The sequence below is a fragment of the Cucumis sativus genome, chromosome 1 (assembly GCF_000004075.3).
Source record: "Cucumis sativus cultivar 9930 chromosome 1, Cucumber_9930_V3, whole genome shotgun sequence".
NCBI classification, from domain to species: Eukaryota; Viridiplantae; Streptophyta; class Magnoliopsida; order Cucurbitales; family Cucurbitaceae; genus Cucumis; species Cucumis sativus.
The window spans coordinates 6,712,526-6,732,641 of NC_026655.2; the positions used below are offsets into that span (position 1 = coordinate 6,712,526).

The 20,116-nt window shown below is 32.1% G+C and overlaps 3 protein-coding genes across 4 annotated transcripts; 2 read left to right on the forward strand and 1 right to left on the reverse strand.

The window, feature by feature from the left end:
- The first annotated feature begins 2,348 nt into the window (after nucleotides 1-2,348).
- On the forward strand, nucleotides 2,349-2,672 carry LOC105435046. The gene has a single exon (XM_011654387.2). The coding sequence runs from the start codon at nucleotides 2,349-2,351 to the stop codon at nucleotides 2,670-2,672; it is 324 nt and encodes a 107-aa protein (XP_011652689.2).
- A 4,296-nt stretch (nucleotides 2,673-6,968) lies between these two features.
- Nucleotides 6,969-11,798, forward strand: LOC101213050 (uncharacterized GPI-anchored protein At1g61900). 2 transcript variants are annotated; one of them, XM_004145060.3, is made up of 8 exons: nucleotides 6,970-7,434; nucleotides 8,610-8,789; nucleotides 8,915-9,520; nucleotides 9,756-10,001; nucleotides 10,139-10,150; nucleotides 10,441-10,584; nucleotides 10,712-10,756; nucleotides 11,349-11,798. In XM_004145060.3, the coding sequence occupies exons 1-8, from the start codon at nucleotides 7,365-7,367 to the stop codon at nucleotides 11,417-11,419; spliced, it is 1,374 nt and encodes a 457-aa protein (XP_004145108.1). In that variant the 5' UTR covers nucleotides 6,970-7,364; the 3' UTR covers nucleotides 11,420-11,798. The 2 variants fall into 2 exon arrangements, with proteins under 2 accessions (XP_031739069.1, XP_004145108.1); XM_031883209.1 differs by lacking the exon at nucleotides 11,349-11,798 and having other exon boundaries at nucleotides 6,969-7,434; nucleotides 10,712-11,302.
- Nucleotides 11,799-15,608: 3,810 nt separating this feature from the next.
- Nucleotides 15,609-19,461, reverse strand: ABC1 (UPF0051 protein ABCI8, chloroplastic). Its single transcript, XM_004145062.3, has 2 exons — nucleotides 17,842-19,461; nucleotides 15,609-16,111 (listed from the first exon to the last, which is right to left on the reverse strand). Exons 1-2 carry the CDS (start codon nucleotides 19,285-19,287, stop codon nucleotides 15,893-15,895), a joined length of 1,665 nt encoding a protein of 554 aa, XP_004145110.1. The 5' UTR covers nucleotides 19,288-19,461; the 3' UTR covers nucleotides 15,609-15,892.
- Nucleotides 19,462-20,116: the final 655 nt, after the last annotated feature.

A 20,116-nucleotide genomic window follows, 5' to 3' on the forward strand; every position in this document is an offset into this window, starting at 1 on the left:
CTTGAAATGATTAGTGGTAACTTCTCCTTAATTTAACGACATAATCGTAGAAATTAAAAGCTACTAATTAAAGAAAGAAGCTGATTAAAAAAAATTAGTGAGTTTTTAGTTTTGGTATGGGTCACGAGAATTCGATTAAATTCAACTACGTCATGTTATTAATTAATGAGTAAATAAATGTAAAAGGAATAAGAAAATAAGTGGCCAGGCTGGAAAAGGAAAATAAAGGATGCAGCCACGTGTCAAATTAGGTGAGTGTTGTTTGGTTAATTAATATGAATCCGAAAATGTTACATGGTGGGACCCACAGTGGTGGTAGTCAAAGTCAAATATACCCTTCTCCCTTTCCCTTTTCACATTTCCAATTTTCAAAAGATGCTTTCTCTTTCTACCCTTTTCACACTCTTCCCTTCCCTTCCCTTCTCCTTTCTTTACTCAACTTTTCCACTTCTTCTTCTTTTCTTCTCCCTCTTTTTAAATTAATATTTTGCTTACTATTTTCTTCCAAATTAACCATAAACGTCAATACTTTATTAAACATTAATCATGTTTCTATTCTAACTTTTACAAACTTATTTCATTCAACTATTTCACTCCATCACTACACCTTTGAAACATATAATATGACCTAAACAAGTGGACACACACATATATATATCGTATTTATACATACTTGTATATAAACTTTATGAGTGTGTTTTGAGAGTTTTTATTTATTCTAATCTTTACTTTTGGTAGAAAGGATGGTGGATTGATAATAGATTGTAATGCATGATTTAATTGATTTATTTATGCTACTTTAAATTAAAGGTGTTATTTATTTATTATATGTCAATTGGCAATTAGATTTTGTAAATGCTTATATTAATTAATATATAAGAATTTGATAGAATAAGTCTCTAAGAGAAGACAATTAGATTAAATAAGTATATAACATATAACATGTGACAAACATTTGATTCAGCCTGTATTAGAAGGTTATCTTTGAAATAGCCTCATTTTTGTGTGCTCATCCCTATTGCACAATTGTTTAATAGCTTTAGTTTGTAAATATCTCTTAATTAAATATTAAAAATGTTGTCAATTAAACTTGGATTTAAATTTTATTATATATTATAAAACCATAGAATAATACACATTAAACAAAAATATTGGAGGCCTAAATTTTCTATCTCTAAGCTCTAATTTAGGAGGTTAGGTTTAATGGAAAGTGTAATAGATAAACATAGGTTATAAATTATAATATACGATTGAAATATTAATTATATTTCTGTAATCCTCCATGGGAATTAAATATCAAAATATTTTCATTAAAATAATAGATTTGTAGATTAAGTCCCAAAAGGATGTCAATCCATTATATAATGTTTATAGTAAGCTTGCTATTGGTATTTTTTTATGTCCATACTTCATTTCAACGTTAATGAGAATAATACGTTTTTCTATTATAAGAATAATTATTTCTTATTATCTTACCAATATATTTATATAATAAAATATATTTCGGATTAAGTATATTAATCTTTTATCACATATTTAACATATAATTTGTTGCAATTTTATCATAACTTTGGAAGTGGCGTTTCTTGGATTTTTTATTTTTATTTTTTAATTTATGTCTACCATGTTTATGAATATTTATTATATCACTAGTCTATGGTTATTCATGTTTTAGAGTTCTATGATACAACTTTTTATCTAGGTTAATATGATAGATTTAAATTAAAAGCTAAAATATATGTTGAACATTTTAAAATCACATGTAGTAGGAAAAATAAAAATTGAAAACTTAAAAGCTTGTATTAAATTCTAAACCATATTAGACATAAAATCTAATAATAATAATAATCTAATCCTGTAATTTAAAAGTCTATTTATTTATACTTATCTAGGTTATCATTGATGTAATCTCGATTTAAGAACTTTATAGTATAAATTTAAATTAATTAAATTATGTTTGACTTGATATTAATACAACTATAAGGTTTTTAATCTTATAATTTGGTCTAAATTAGGGTGGCATAGATACATGACCTTCTTCAAGACAGATTCTTACGAGACTTTTAGGTATATATGTATTCTTTCTTTTTAAATATATTTTATTGGCCACCTAATTTTCTACCTGCGCCACGTAAGACCCCGTCGCGTCCACCGTGGCTCTTTCTCCGACGCGGTCTCTTTCCGTCCTTTCCCTTCCCCTTCCCCTTCCTTCTCTCTCTATTTAAACAAAAAATTTCCCCTAATTCCTAAATCCCAAAATCGAAATCATTTCGTAAACTCTCAAAAGAAGAAAAAGCAAGAAAGAAATCACAGTAATGGGCAACTGTTGCCGAAGCCAATCCTCTACGATGGTCTTCGCCGGTGATGATTGGGGCTCCTTCAGTTCCAAGCACGGGCGTGGTTGCGGCAGAAACGTTTCCGCTGCAACCTCCGGCGGCGATCCAGAGAAACATAGATTACTTGGAGAGAAGGAAGCGGGGTCGTGTTCGCAGCCGCTAGTGAAAATCAAGATGACGAAGAGAGAGCTTGAGGTTCTGGTGAAGAAGCTGGAGATGCAAGGATTGAGTCTAGAACAAGTTATTGGGCGGATGATGAAGGGTGAAGAAGAATTTGAAATCGAGCATCATCGATCATGGAGGCCTTCTCTTCAAAGCATTCCAGAGGATTACTGAATTGTGTGTAAAAAGAATCTATAGGGAAAGGAAATTTGTTGATTGGTTTTGTACAAAATTTGATCCCGCGTTGTTAGTTATATTGAGATTTGTTTTGGTTGTATATGAAAATTGGTTGCCGTATATTGTAAATTTTAGCGCAGATTTGCATTTATTGGAAGGTGGAGAATCATGTGAAGAAAGATTAAAGATGAATTTCAGATTTCTTTTCTTCTCTTTTCTTATTAGTCAACTTGCATAAATATATATGTTGATATTAAATCGATAAAATCACATACTACAAAATTCTATTTATTACTACATGAAAGAAGAAATTGTATCCTACTGTGGGCTTTGGTGGAAGAAGACATAGGGATGGAATTATAAAACTTTAATATTTGAATGATCCAGTCAGCCAACATTTTATCTTTTAGGTCTTAATTAAGTTTAGTTTATCACATAGTTTGTGGATTAAATTAATAAGCAGTTATACATATTTGATTGGATTGGATTCATAGTTTTGTATTTCTTAATGCAACAAAAATATATGTGAATTTTAAACATTTCAATTAGGTTATGCACTAAAAGGTTGAAGTTTGATCCATTGCTCATAAAGAAGTAATGAGATAAGATATGTTGAATCTTTGGTTGGTATAAAAGAAGTAATGAGATAAGATATGTTGAATCTTTGTTAGCATAAATAGAAAAAATGGTATTGATTTAAAGGTTAGTAATAAATGTATAACTTTTTATTGGAAAGGTATTAAACATTTAAAATGTTATCACATAAATTGTTCGCTATAGGGCTCAGAATCAGAATAAATGAATTATTTAATTTCAATTTGAGATTTATTTAATTTTTTTATTCTATGAAAAAATATCAACTTTGAATGGTACTTTAAGATTAGTCTTTACCAATTTTATGGTGATGTTTACTTTTTAATTATATATATATATATATATATATATATATATATATATATATATATATATATATTAGACATATTTTTCTAGGAATACTAGACTTCATTTATTTCATAAATTTTACTATTTTCAACAATAACATTATCTTTAAGTTTACACAAAGTTTTAAAATGACATTTGCACCCTTGATTTTAGGACCCTATTCTCTCCAATTATTGTTTCCATACACACTTTCCATCTAGTAGAGTATACTTAACACTTCTTCTATTCATATAATTTAAAATACAACAAATAATTGAAACACAGCTCATTTAGTCCTTAATTATGTGAGGTTTAGAATAATCATCACATCTTCTTTCATTTTTGGGAGTTTGGTACGATTATCACACGTCAATGTTGATGTCGATATCCATATCGAAATTTCAAGAATATATCAAGGAATATTTCGATAAAACATCAATATCGACATATATTTCCAAAAGTAACAAAATTTATTTAAATTAATATATAGCTTGTTTTTACTATCGAACTAAGTTTTGAATTTGAATGTACTTGTTTCTATTTCTATTTCTATTATACTAAATAGAGATGACATATTGTTTTTTTATAAAAGTATTTGTAAAAGACGTTAAAATTATTAATTTCAGGGTTTACAGATATATCTATGGATATTCTTTTTTTTGTTATATAAAAATTATATTTTAATTTCTTGATATAGATTACAATTTCACAAGAGATTTCATTTTCTTTAATTGTTGTATTTTTATATAATGTAAATGGAGTGTATCACAAGGTTCCTTTTTGTAAATTGTATTATTAATGTTATAAGTATTTTAAATATAGATTATAAAAAGCTAGACTCTCTATATAAAATTTGACACATTGCAAATCCGTGGTAAAATTAACTAAGCTATGAAAAAAAAAAAAAAAAGCTTTTCAAATTGCAAAACACCAAATTAAATTTAATTTGGTCTAACTTAATTGATTGGTTCAAGCATATTTTGTAAATCAAAATATTCGATTTTTGAAATTTGTCCCTACTTATTCTCACTTTGTTGAACCCAAAAAGATAAATAGAAACTTACTTTTATAACAATTTTAGATATACAAACCACAAAAAATGTTTGTAATGATTTGTCCATCTTTTTGACTAAATTACACAAAATACAAAAGAAAATATAGAAAAACAATTAAATTGTTTAAAAAATAGCGTAATAGTTTTTATTCAAAATTGTCTATAAGAATATGTTAGAACAAAAAAGTATTTTCGAAAATTTGATAATAAAAGGTAGAATTGATTTATTGATTGGTTTGAATAGAAGGTAGAGTGTGTAATTAAGGAGTGAAGGATTGGATTGGTGAATTGCCAAAAATAATGAAGGGTTTTTACACGCTTATGTACAATAAAATTGAATGCCATTGTCACCTATGCTTCTCTTTCTAAATTCACAAACCTACAATCATAGACACCATTTCCATTTCAGATGAAATAAATAAATAATACCCCATTCATTCAAACTTCTCACTCTTCAAAATAAATGTTCTTTCAATTTTTCACAAAACTCACTCACCTTCTTTTTTAAATGCACAAACAACCATTCAATTCTTACTTATTGTATATATAAACTTCAGGTAATTAATTATTTAAATAAACTTTTTATTTATTTCAATAACCAAGAAGACAAATAAAATTTTATTATTGTTTGTATTTTAAGTTCATGTGAAGATTTAAGCTCGAAATCTTTTCTTTATAGATGCGTACATGTAGAAGTGGAATGATCTCGTGTCAATGAATGTGGAAGGATAGTGGTGCAGTAGCTAAATTATATATTTAAGACAAAGACTTTCTTTTCTTTTGCAATTAACCAATCATATCAAATAAATGAAGCTTGGCTTGAAGTTGAACCATGACCTTTTCTTTTTCCTTTTCATTTATTTTTTATTGGCTTTCCACAACTTTAAATATGAAAAATTGGATTATTGGATGAGTGGTTTTCTTTGTGTGTTTTATTCTTATTATTTATATTTATAATATTTTTTATTAATATTTATCATGGATAGTATCATTAATTAAGTCATATTTAAAAATGTTCCAATTTTAGAACAAGTAAAAATTTTAAATTCATTTTTAATAATGATAAAAATAGTATAATTTTTAATTAGTGAATAGAGAGTCAAAAAGTTTCTTTTGAAAAACCTAATTTTTATTTAAATTTTGGATTAAAAACTTTTTAAAATATACTTTAAAACTAGTTTGAGTGGATATCAACGTCTCTAATTTTTTTTCTATATGACTTTGTTTTTTAATTCAACGCTTACAATTATATTACACTAAAAAGTGACTATTAAGTAAAAATAAAAACAAAATTTAAATATAAAATCTTACCGGAACTAAACTCAAACAAAATGAATCTCAAATGGGAACAATCAATCTAGTGCAAGTATCGATTTGCACGTTAAATCGTAAAATCTGCATTAATTTAAATTATAGACTAATAATTGTATCAATTTAACACTAAATTTTTCTAAATGAATCAAATTGAACCATAAATACAGTAATTTAAACTCTCAAATTTTATGAGTGTATCCAAATAAACATAATTGATGACTTAAATTGACACAATTGTTATTTACAAATTTAAATGGATACAACTCTCAAAATTCAGGATTTAAATTGATATAATTATTTGTTTAAGGTTTGAATGAACTTAACTATTATAATTCAGGGTGTAAATTGATATTTTGTTGTGAAATAATAATATTTGGAAACTGTAAAATTAATCCAAACGTTTAGAGATATTTTTCCTTAAGAATTATATGAGATTATTTATAAAAAAACAAATATATAGAAAGTGCGGTAAAAATGAGACACAATTGGAACACAAAAATCGAGAAAAAAGATAATATATAAAAATAAAGAAATAAAATATCTAACTAATTCGAAAAGTTTACGAATGTGTATCACTCTATCAAAATCCATAAAATGATACTATTCATCGATAATTTGACAAGTAAAGATTGATTATGTTGTGACATTGTATGGGATAAGAGTTGGATGAGAAAGAGAAAGAGAGCCAGAAATGACGATATAAACACTAAAGTTAAGAATGAACATCTATTTATCTAATATTTGTAATAGGAAGATTATTGAAGAATATATGTGGTGAGGTAATTGAATGGATGAAAAACCAACCGGGTTGGGAACCGGGAAAGTTTATGAACCGAAAGTGGCACGCTTGAAATATGTGAGGCGTGAGAGAGAGAGAGAGAGGAGAGGAGTGGAGTGGAGGAGTTACTCCTCACACTTATAACGCGTGCGAACTAAATAATAATAATAATAATAATAATAATAAGAGTAAATTAAAAGAAAAAATGTTGGAGGAAGAGGAAGGTTAGGAAAAAGCAGCTGCTGCCATTAATGCAATTTGGTTCTTCTTCTTCCATCTCTAAAACTTTTTTCCTTCTCTTCTTCTTCTTGCAGATCTGTCCGTCTGTGGGTCCATTCAGACAGCTATTACTTGAGAGCTGCTTTCGTCCCCACACACTTTCAAGCTCATTCATGGCTTCTCTACTCTCCACCCTTTTCTCTCTCTCTCTCTCTATCTCCCCATCTTCTCAATTCCTTCACTCACTCAACCACTACCATTCCTCTAATCCCATTTTTGATGCTTCTTAACCCCTTTCCCCTCTTTTTCCCTCTTATCCTCTTCATACCCACTTCCAATTTCTCTTCCTCTTCTCTACCTTCTTCTTTCCAACTCTTAAAAACTCGGAATTCAACATTTTCAAATGGAAGACAGGTTGTTTCTTAAGCTGGCTTTCAATGCTTTTCTTCTCCAGCTGTTACTGCTTCTTCTACGTGAGTGTTCCCACCTTCTTTTTCTATGTTTTTCTATGTGGGCTTCACCTCTTTTTCCTCGATCCGTTGCCTTTTCTCGAGCTTTGTTGTTATTCTAGAGCTCAGGTTTTGGAAATTTTGTTCTGTTTGGGGAATGCCGTCTTTGTTTTCGTACAATGTTTCTTGGGTTTCAGAAAATAATAAGAATGTGCTTCGAAAATTTAACCGCTGTTAGATTCTGCTATGTGGTTGGTTACGTGCTCCATCTCTGTCCTTCTTTCTCCACAATCTTGATTTGCTTATTTCTTTGTTGTTCATTTTTGTATTTATTGGATAGGATAGATGAGCTTTCCATGGAATGAAACAGCTTTGAAAACCATATTTTGCTCTGTTATTATTAACTGAGCTTTTTTTTTTCTCTTCATCTCTCATTTAATTAACGGCTATAAATGATCAGTCATTCAGCTGTCATTGTTGAGCTAAAGGGTAGTATGCATATTCCTTTGGAGGAGACAAGCAAGATCTTGTTTGGTTTTCTTCTAAATTTATAACTCAAGCTTATATGGAAAATCTAGCGTCGTAATTTTACTCTATAATCTGGCATTTACGTTAACATGTTTGCTCAAAAGAAATTTGGAGCCGTGGTCTGGATTTTCTATCCTAATACGTTAATCTTAGTCTTGTTGTTTATGTAGAATACAAAAGTTTTTTTTTTTTACTGTGAATTGGGAGTGGTGATTTGAACCACGAACTTATTGGTCCTTATGTTGACTAGTACAAAAAATCTAATGTAACAAAAAATTGAGTGGGAAACAGAATTTTTGCATGAAAGGATATCCAAACCCAGAGCATGTATTTTGTCTCGTTGGCATAATGTTACTCGTAGTGTACGTGTTCGATTGCTGAGAAATCTATGCTCGATTTAATAGATTGTCACAAGGTTTACAAATGGAACAGTAACTGTGTTTGAAAAGTACAGAGAGAGCAAGTTCTTAAAGATGCGTATAAATATATTCATAGTATTCGAATAGTTAGCCGACCAGCCAAACGATTCAGTTCATCTCTGAAACTAGAATGATGATGTCATTTTACACTTCTGAACACCATTGTACAAGAAACTAGGAAAGGGTTATACTTATAATTTTTATGCAGTATAATGTCTTACTAGTTTTCTTGTTTCTTACTTTCCGTTATAGATTTCCATGAAACTAGCTGCCTCCCATCAACTTATCCAACACAGCATCTGTCAAATGAGAAACCAATGGATGATATGTATCCTGAGATTGCTCCGAGTGGGAATCCAAAGCCATTCCTTCCTTTCCTTGCCCCTTCTCCATTGGTACCCTTCACAAATACCACCGTCCCAAAGTTATCAGGTTTATCATTTTTTATAATCAGTTTTAATCTATGATATACTTGATGTCGATTATTTTCTATTAGAGAGTTTCTAATCATTTCTATTAGTTCTTCTTTTCAATTTAATCTCTCATTTTCCTTACAGGACAATGTTTATTGAACTTTTCTGCAACTGAAACTTTGATGAGTATGACTGCTATAGATTGTTGGGCCCCTTTTGCAAAACAGATGGCCAACGTTATTTGTTGTCCACAGTTGGAAGCTACTCTTGCAATCCTTATTGGTCAGTCCAGTAAAGATACTAGTGTTCTTGCTTTAAATGGGACGCTTGCCAAATATTGCCTCTCAGATATTGAGCAGATTTTGGTGGGGCAGGGTGCAAGCGAACGTCTTAGACACATATGCACAGTGCATCCAGCTAATCTCACTGAAGGATCTTGTCCAGCCAAAGATATTAGTGAATTTGAGACCACGGTTGATACTTCTAAGTTGCTTGCTGCGTGTAATAAAATTGATCCTGTGAAAGAATGTTGCAATGCAATCTGTCAGAATGCCATTTCAGAAGCTGCTACAAAGATAGCAATGATATCCACTGATTTCTTGGGTATGCCTGGATCTCAAGTCTTGCCTGAACAGTCAACTAGGGTTCGTGATTGTAAAACTATTGTCCTCAGATGGCTAGCAAGCAAACTTCACCCTGCTAATGCCAAGGAGGTTCTTAGAGTACTCTCCAATTGCAATGTTAATAAAGGTGAGCTTGGAAGTAAATTTTTTCAAACAGAGACTTCTGGAATTTAATCACTATTATATTCATCTCAAATCTTTATGTATTTTTTGATCCTATGGTCAATTTCCTGTTTGGTCAATGCCTACAACTTTTTCAATTTTTTAAAGGTAGAGTTTGCTTCTCATCATATCTGCTCTGGTCTACAACATTATCATATATGCACGCACCTTCACTGTTTCCCTCTGTGTACTATTCTCAGTTTGTCCACTGGAATTCCCCGACATGAAATATGTTGCCGATGCTTGTGGGAATGCAATCTCTAACAAGACTGCATGCTGCCTGGCCATGGAAGGCTATGTAACACATCTGCAAAAGCAGAGCCTTGTTACCAACCTGCAAGCTTTGGATTGTGCTACAGCATTGGAAATGAAATTACGAAAGTCAAATATTACCAAGGATGTGTATGGCCTATGCCATATAAGCCTTAAGGATTTCTCCCTTCAAGGTTTGTAAGCTTTTGTCCTCTTTTATTTCCAGATTTAAAGAATTCCTTCTTGAATACTTTCACATGAATTCTAATACTTTTTTCCTTTCTTACCCATGTTTTAACTTGATAATGGATCTACAACTTTGGCATCTCAGTTGGAAATCAAGGTACTATTTCAAGACATACGTTCCTAACATATGCTAAAAATAGATAGTCATCATCTATAAAAATTTACTTATTCCATGTTCCTTCAAACTAACTTGTGATTTGGCCTTTGCTGGCTTAATAATTATTAGAACACTTAACATTGGGCCTGTTTTTATGTTTTCTAACCATAAAAAGATTTAAGCTGATGCATAGATACCGAATGCTAATTATTAGTCAGTTTTGAAAATGCAAATGATTCATTCATTGCCTTCACATTCTCTTTCTGACTTATTATTATCCGTCTTGCCAGAGTTTGGATGCCTTCTACCAAGCCTTCCGTCAGATGCCATATTTGATCCATCTTCAGGTATCAGCTTTGTTTGTGATCTAAATGACCATATTCCAGCTCCATGGTCTTCTACATCCCAAATGACGGCATCATCTTGCAATAAGAGTAAGTCACCTTTGTTTGTCTATTTATTTAAATATAAACCCTTAACCAGTTTTCCCATCTTTGAAAGGTTAATGTATCGTTTTCATAAATAGTTTAATTTCTAATTGCTCGCCTTTTTGGATTGCAGCTATCAAAATTCCTGCACTTCCTGCAGCAGCATCTGGTCAAACTGGTACAAAGTCTTCGACTATCTTGAAAAGTAGTTTATTTCATAATTTCTTTTTCTTCCCCCCATTTTACGATATTTATTTTCTTGAGCCTATCTGTTGTTTATAAGCTCGTCTAGGTTCTATGAAACCTACTGTTATACCACATAACTTCTATGAATAATAATCCCACCCACCAAACACAACTTATACAATTTTGAATTGCTTTAATTCATTTTTGACACAATTATTCCACAAACACAGATTACAGAAATGCAGATTTTGCAACATGTTACTGTTTTTTCCTAATCGTACTAATTAATGCCCATTAGCATGTTCTTGAATTGAAGTTTGAACTATATCCAGTATACAGAATTTAATACCATGCTTTAGGACCTGACATCTGACTCCTGAGGGTAATATAAGAGAAAAAAGTCTCTAGTGAATCCATGAGAGTGATGTAGATATAGAGCCCAAGTCAAAAAATGCTTATTTTTGTTAGGTTGGTTGAGACATTCAATGTGCCTTTATGTTGAATATAAATCAGGTGCTGTGTGGGAACTATACTTTAATTACATTTTTCTATAGTTTCATGAATCTGAATTATTGCCTTGGCAGGCCTTTATAATGATGGTGTGGTACATCTCTTGCTCATTGCTTTCTCAGTGGCTCTCATGATGCTAATGTAACTTTTTTATTGCTCTCTTTGGAGAAGACTGTTTCAAGTCATCAAAGAAACAAGGTTGCCATTTCCATGAAGCTTATGACAAAGTCTTGTATCTTTAGAAGTTTGATCCTTGTGAATAGTTTTTTTAGATGTTCTGAATGTGGGAGAAATTGTAGTTGGGAAAATGGTTTCAAAATTCCTATTTGTTCATTCTTGCTTGTCAATGTAATAAGAAGAAAGTTTTGTAAAGATATATAGTAGGAAAGCTGAGCAGAGTGGTGCAGCGTTTGGGATCTCTTTGTATATTTGGATTACCATCAAAAGAAGCAAAGATGGTTTTGTTTTCCTTAATGTTATATGGTAACACTAATCATTATGTTGTGGTGGCTCAAGAATTGATATCCTTATGTTCCCTTTCACTATCAACTATAATTATCCCTAGGAGAAATTCTTTATGAAAATGTAAAGTTCTAATTTAATGGTAAAACTAACAATTGACAGTAATTATTATATACTATTTTCTAGGTCAGTAAGTTTAATACTTGTGATTAAATCTATTCCCTCTCTTTCTTAGACGGATGAATATTCGTTTGTTAAATTATAAAAATACTCTTAAATCTTAATTCTTGGAGTGCACTTCAGTGATGTTTTTAGATCTTAGGTCTTTTCATTATAATAACAAATGGTAATTAACAATTGACATGAGTGATTATGTAGAATTATTGTTATCAGGTAGAACATTGACGTTTACAAATTAAATTTGTTATTGATTTCGACATCATTTTAGTTGAAGTAAAACCACCAACTTCAAGTTCAAGTTCATTTCTATCTTTCATCTCTGGGGAAAAACTTTTCAATTCAGTTAAAAGGTATTTTTGTGGATCAATTTCAAAATTCAAGAGTTCATATAAATTTTTTCAAAATGTTTCAAGATTTGCAAGTATTTTTAATAATCTAACCAGAGAGTACTAAAAAAAAACCAGAACTAATCTTCAAAAGCAACTCCAAAACTACTTCTGAGAAGCACCATTAATCACAAAAGAGAGAAACTGTTTTACTAAATCTTTTTCCTTCATTTTCATTCCCTTTTTTCATCAGAAGACAGCTCTCCATCCATGGAAACAAAAATCTCAACAGCCAACTTCTCTCTTCAAACACAGAAACTTCACAAAACAAAGAGAAGAATACAAACATAAAGAATAAAATCCTAATCAACTCAAGCAACCAAAGCAGTAGGAAAGTTCAAAGTTTCCACCTTTGTTTTTCCAAACAAACTTTTACAACTTCTAAGCTGTCCAAATTGGTTGCAAATCCCAATTCTTGCCGTTGAAAAACTCATTGCCATTGTCTTCTTCATCTTCTTCCACCTTCTTCCCATCCTCAACTTAAACTTCCTTATTCTGATTCTTAGACATGAAGGTCTTCTCTTACTGCCATTACTTGCTTGCTCCATTATCTTGTAAATCAAGAACTGAGCTTGTCTATGCTTTTTCTCATCTGGGTCTTCCTTCTCCATCTTCGAATAACCACCATTTCTCCTTACTGTCATTAAAACACTCATGTTTTTCCTCTGCTAAAACAGAGCCTTTCAAAAACAGAGGAACTCCTAAACAAAAATGGTAGGAAGTTCAGTTAGAATCAAACACATAGATTCATTTCACAATGGCTAATCCTTTTATATTCATGAAAAGAATGAGAGAGAAAGGAATGTAACTTGCTTTGATTTGTTAAATCAAAGAAAAAGTTAAAACAGAGGAAACCGTCCATGCGTCATTCTTTTCTCAGCGAAAACCTACTCTTATTGTTTTATAAATGTATATTTTATTAAGGTTTTCTAAGTTTAATATTTTTAAGATAAGACTTGAATCCTATGGTGAGATTAAATAAAATCAAAACTCTGTTTAATTAGAGTTGTGACAAAATGGATCGTGTGTAGCTGAATTATTGTGGTGCCATTTTAGAGGTTTCTTCTTGTAATTCTATAGTGGTTGAACAATTTATTATATTAAATAAGGTTCAACTTTCTTTAAATATCTTGAAAGTGTGTGGAGAATTGAAAATTAAAAATAACAATGTCAACTATTTATGGGACTCAATAAATATACATCCATATTTTGAAATATATTCAAATAAACCAAAACAAAATATATTCTTACTTATAGAATTTGAATACAAATCTCTTAACCCTTAGTACTTACTAATGACAATTGAGTTATGTTATTGTTAACACGTAAACTTATTTGTTTAACTGTTATCTACAGAAATAGCAAAGCAGACAAATAAAAGAAACTACCCAAATCAAAATGATAGTCTGCTATTTTGGACTGCAATATTTATTTTGTTCATTTTTTATCAATCTCTAAACTAAAATAAGACAAGAAAAGAATTTCGAATGGAGTCATTGTGTAAAGCATGTGATTGAATAGACAGAATAATGATACTTCTGGAAACACATAAACTAATGCATTATTTGGTATAACTCATGGTTTGGCATTGAAGAAAAGCATATAATAAACTGAATAATTTATTGTAAGAAACTATGAACCAGCTGCCAATAGAGGCAATAAGTAAGCCAAGCCGTCCGAATGAAGAGACAATGAACCCATGTGGCAATATTTAATTAGCCGAATTGGTCACCAGCTGGTGAGATTAAAAAGTCAACAGATCGGACGTGTGAAGGCTGTCATGTGTAGAACAGACAGAGACCTGGCCGATGCCTGCAGGTTTCTTGAAGAGTCAGTAGAACTGTTGAAAATGTTTGATAAATGACTTCTACTTTCATTTATTCAGTTTCCATTGTTAAGACTGATTCAATGTGGCTTTCATGTTTGGATCATCTATCTTCACACTGCTGTGATATTACTCCTGCTACAATTCTAATGAATCCGAATCATGTTCTAACTTGATCATGTTCGCAAAATCATTTTTCCATATGATGCTTTGCTACTTACATCACACCATTATGAAAGCGACAATGAAAAAAGCAAGAAAAAATGTAAATAGTGAAACAATCTATATAGAAATTTACGTGGTTTACTAATAGTATAACAACTATATTCATGAGTAGAAGAAAACAACAGTTCATTATTAGAGGAAATTATTTGTAGCACAGAACGTCTTTATGTTTAGAAGTTTTATTTATAGAGTGCTCTTCTAGATTCTGGTCAAACTCATAAATAATGCACAAATGAAAACAAATTAGATTTCAAGAACTTTAATTATTAAATAACAGATTCAAGGTATTCCGGTACATATTTTGATACTAAATGACATTGGAGATCTCACATCTCTTCGTAATTTATCATATTTTTCACTTCAAATTAAACTAAGGTAAATGGTTCAATGTGAAACAATATTAGTATTCTTACCACCCATCTTAGTATTAAAGATATTGACTTGGAAATAAAAGTTTATGCCCCATGTTCAATAAGAATGGAGCATAGGATCCTCAACCATTAATATACATTACTTTTTTCCACAATGAATCGTTCACAATAAGTTCATGAGGAACATAAAAAAATGAAAGTTGACCAAATGATAGAGCTTTCAGCATCAGATTCCAGACTAGAATTATATATTTTTGACAAACAAAGCACGCTCTTGGGCTTCGTATTTTGTATTTGCTTTTTTCTTCAACCATGTCATCTGCAGGCATGCTTCTTATTTTTTTCAAATAAACAACCAAAGTTAGTGAAAGGATGATGTCTGTTTGATGCTTAAGGGCTTAATGATATTATATTTACTTCCTAAGGCATTGACTTTTGAGTATGTTGATGCTTGCAATGACACAGACAAGTAACATTGGATCTGTCAAGAAAGATTATGTGTTTATTTCAATGTACATGTCAACATTATTGTTGATTAATATTTGTTGTAGACTTTAGTAAAGAAGAAGCATGTTGATTGTTTTGTTACAAGCCTGTTAGACAGGATTTGATTACAAGATGGCATCTAGATTCTTGTAGAATTGCTTGGATGGATATTGGATAATGTTCTGCTCTGTTCAATTTCTTTAGGGTTTAAAAACACTAGATTCGTGAATCCTTTCCAGATAAATTGAATCTAGGCCAGCTATGTCTTATCTCTACCCAATTAATGACAACCAATTTGATATATGTATCAACAATTTAGTTTTTAAGCGGAGTTTTCATTTAGTTAAGGTAGATGAGATATGCATGCAAACTTAGAAGTCAAATTCCTTGGAGTTGATGTCAAACCATATCTATCAAAATGTAAACAATCTTAAGAGATGAACAGATTATTAGTAAGTGAAAATTTTATATATGAACAAGTCTGTCTCCCAGACCGAACTGAAGCTAGTAACTGCCTACTACAAGTTGATTGAACACTCAAAACTATTTACATTCTGCTTCTGCTTTTTAGAGGCAGAAGTATATAGTCCAAGCAGGAAGATGAAAGCTTGTGGGACCGATTGTGCTAAATAATCTAATCTTTCTCAAGATGATCTAACCTTTAAATATTTCTTGGTTTCAACCTAACCCACTGATCCTTCAAGTTTCAAGCTCATGAGTTGGTTCACCTCGGCACCAAATTCATCAGGTAGCTCGTTGAAGACATCACGACAGAATCCAGATATCATGGCAGCCATGGCCTTCTCATAGTCTATTCCTCTCTGCTGAAAATAAAACAACTGATCTTCACCAATCTTGGAGGTACTGGCTTCATGTTCAATGCGAGCTGTGGGATTCTTCACCTGTTAGAAACGAGATTCTGAGTTATTTTGATGACTAGGAGAATTTGAGAAGTAAAATTAGTACAAATTTTATAAGGTTTGCTCATCCCAAGAATTTCATCTTCCAGCAGTTTTTGGCTTATCCCTACAAGGCTAGCCTACACATATGTTTTTACTACTAACAAACATTTTCTCCTTTATTACAGGCTTCTTTTTTTCCATTACTGCAATTTTCGAGTTTCAAAATCAGTTCACACACCTCTCAACGGATCATACTAGGCAAGCATTTGATCCAAGAACGAGAAAAAACAACGATAATAAGAAGCCCCACAGACCTACACCAAACACAGGGTTCTAGAGTCTATCTAGATTCTATACAAGCACTTCTTCAAAACTGACAAGGATAAAGAACCCTCTATTAAAAGAAACAAATAAAATATAAGTATACCCTCAATCTCATATCAAGTATATGTACTCAAAATTTTCTAATGATGAAGAAAACTACGTCAAGAATGCCATTTTGAATAAACAGAGGCATATAAGGATTCAAAATGAGTTTAAGCTGCCCTTCTGTGTCAAGTCTTTAAGTCGTGCAATCAAAACAAGCACTTGATTGAAAAAGATGGCAGCAAATGCATGAAAAGATTTTCGTTTTCTGGAGAAATTTCAGAGAAACCTTGCTATTACTTCCAAATTGTTTTCTCATAGAAAGGCAAACTGATAGAACACTGATATAGTGTCTATGTTTATGGATATCTCAGTGAAATTACAATATGAAACTATTGAGATTCAGTACAGAATGAATCACGATTACAAGCTCTCAATAACAAACAAACAATAAACAAACCAAGAATAATTGAAATGCTGATAAGGAGAAAAGGAACCCTAAACCTCTGCCCCTTCCTTTCTTCCAAGGAATGTTGCACTCTTCACTTAACCAAAAAATGCACACCCTTCCCTCTTTCCCATTTGCCCTCTTATACAACATATTTCTAACTAACTGTGGTCCCCTATCTCCCTCCCTCACTGCCTAAGTTCCCTTCACACGTGCTTCCTCTCTCTTACCCATTCTGCTATATTGTAGAATAATAGGATGTCTATCACAAACATTCACTGGTTACTTGTTCGTCGGTGGCTTTAACTTTCAAGAAAAACAGTTGAGATCAGTTTTAAAAAGGTGATTTTTTGTTTTTTGGACAAAGGTGCAAGTAGAATAGGTTAGTGATGTAGTTATGAGAGAAGCTTCTGAGAGATTGCTGTTTCAAAAAGAGTAGTCAAATGGTCATTTGAGACTCTTTGAACTGTTGGTATAGTACAAAAATCTTGAGATCAAATGTTTAGGTTGTATGGTGTTTTCCAAGACTTGGCCAATAGGACAAAAACTCAGTTCACCACTTCTCTTTAAACTTCCAATATGGGATTTGATATATATTCATAATGCACATGCAACACACCATGCATATAAATGGATAAGGGGAGCACGATTGCAGGTTTAAGTCCTTGGGAGCCCTTATGTATATCTTGTATTTGTGATTGGACTTTCTAGTCCGAATTCTATGATAGATAACCCTTAGCACTACTGTGTCTAGTAACCCCACCACCACACACATACACAAACCCAAGAAGAAAGGGGAATACAATACAATAAAAGATCATCAGCCATCCAGGTACATAATGAAACCAAGGGTAACCGTAAACATTTTTAATTAAAGATGTGAAAACAAACGAACCATAACATCAAAGGGAATTACCTGGATGTATGGATAAGTGTTGGCAGCAGCATTGTCGCCAATGAGCATTGAATCACATTGTGATGAGTTTTTAGCATTGTCTGCTTTGGATTGAACCTGAACAAGCCCCCTGTAACAGTTCCTTGAGTTTCCAGCAGAAATTCCTTTTGAGATAATTCTACTTCTTGTATTCTTTCCTTTATGAATCATCTTTGTACCCGTGTCTGCTTGTTGATAATTATTCGTCAGTGCTACTGAATAGAACTCACCAACAGTATCATCTCCCTCCAAAACAACACTGGGATACTTCCAAGTAATCGCAGAACCTGTTTCAACTTGTGTCCAAGATATCTTAGAACGATCCCCAGCACACAGGCCACGCTTTGTTACAAAATTATACACCCCTCCCTTTCCTTCTTCGTCACCAGCATACCAGTTCTGAACAGTGGAGTACTTAATCTGTGCTCCTTCAGCACAATACAATTCAACCACCGCAGCATGAAGCTGATTTCTATCATAGGAAGGCGCTGTACATCCCTCCAAATACTCTACAAAACTCCTGTCATCAGCAACAATCAAAGTTCTCTCAAATTGTCCAGTTTCCAAAGCATTGATTCGGAAATAAGTGGAAATCTGCATCGGACACTTTGTGTCCTTGGGTATATAACAAAACGATCCATCACTGAACACCGCCGAGTTCAATGCAGCATAAAAGTTGTCCTCGCTCGGCACAACTCTCCCCAAGTACTTTCTAACTAAATCAGGATATTCCTTAATTGCCTCTGATATCGAACAGAAAATTACACCTGCTTTTTCCAGCGTCTTCCTATGAGTAGTAGCAATTGAAACACTATCTAGAACAGCATCAACCGCAACATTAGCTAGACGGTTGCGTTCATTTAATGGAACCCCAAGCCTATCAAAATACATAAGCAGCTCCGGGTCCGCCTCATCAAGGCTATTCAAAGTGGGTTTCTTCTTAGGGGCAGAATAATAACAAACATCTTGAAAATCAATCGGTGGGTATCGATTATCAGACCACGTGGGTTCTTTCATCTTCAAGAATTTCTCAAAAGCATTCAACCGAAACTCAAGCATCCAATCGGGTTCTTCTTTTAGGGACGAAATCAATCGAATTGTTTCCTTGGAAAGCCCTTTTGGGATTGAAAACGAATCGATGTCCACAGTAAACCCAAATTTCCTATCGTAATCGCGATTACGAAGAATATCCTGAATTTTCTCATCAGTAGTGGTAGAAGACGGAGAAGACTTACCTTGAGAAATCGGACCGGAGTTGGCAGTTTTGGGATCGTATCCAACATCTGCTCGGACCCTGAAAGGCTTCGACTTGGAAATCTTCAGGTTAGCGATTCTGGGACTGTGAAGCTTTGGGATTGCGTCTTTATGTAATTCCCAAGTGGGGTTATGAGGAAAGCGTGAAATTCCATTAGCTAAGAGAGAAGCCATGGATGAAAGATAGAGGGGGAGAGAGAGGAGAGTCGATGCGCAGCAAAAATCGGTGGCCTAGGCGAAGCTAAAAAGAGTAATATTTTCTGGCCATAAGTTTTGTTAGAACATCTTCAACAAATGGCAATTGGAAACGATATGTCATGTGGGCAACACGAGCCTTGAGATTACTGGATATCAATGGCCACACCGAAAGAGAAAGAAAACCCCAAGACGCAAGTACAATTTTAAATTAAAATTTAGTATCTATAATTCTAAATATTATAATTAAAACTGATAAGATTTTTTATAAGGCAATTTTACTATTCTATTGATAAAGATGTTATCAAATTATTGAATTGATTTTATATATAGACTTAAATCTAACTTTCTACCGAATTAAACCAATTTTGTAATTTTAGACTAGATACAGCATTGTTTATGCCTAAAGCTACTATTCTTGATTTCAAGATCAGTAGATCAGTAATGTGCATCAGAGAATTCTATTATACTTATGTTGACATTTCAGACATCTAAAGCTCTGCATCGATGTATCAGAACTAAAAGAACCAAAAGGTTGATAGCCCGTCTGTTTTTGTTTTTTAATTTAATTTAAGATAAAATAGGTGAGTTTGTATCTAATGCAACTTTAAACAAAAAAAAAAAACTTGTTATGAAAGTTGTGAAGGAAAAAGAAAAAACTTTAACAAAATCCATTTTGTATTAAAAAAAAGGAAAGAAAACAAAATGAATTACCAAACATATATAAAAACAGAAACAAAAAATTAAAATAGGGTACCAGACGGGACCTAGAGAATTGTCCAATGGTAAATCAAACAATAAAAACCAT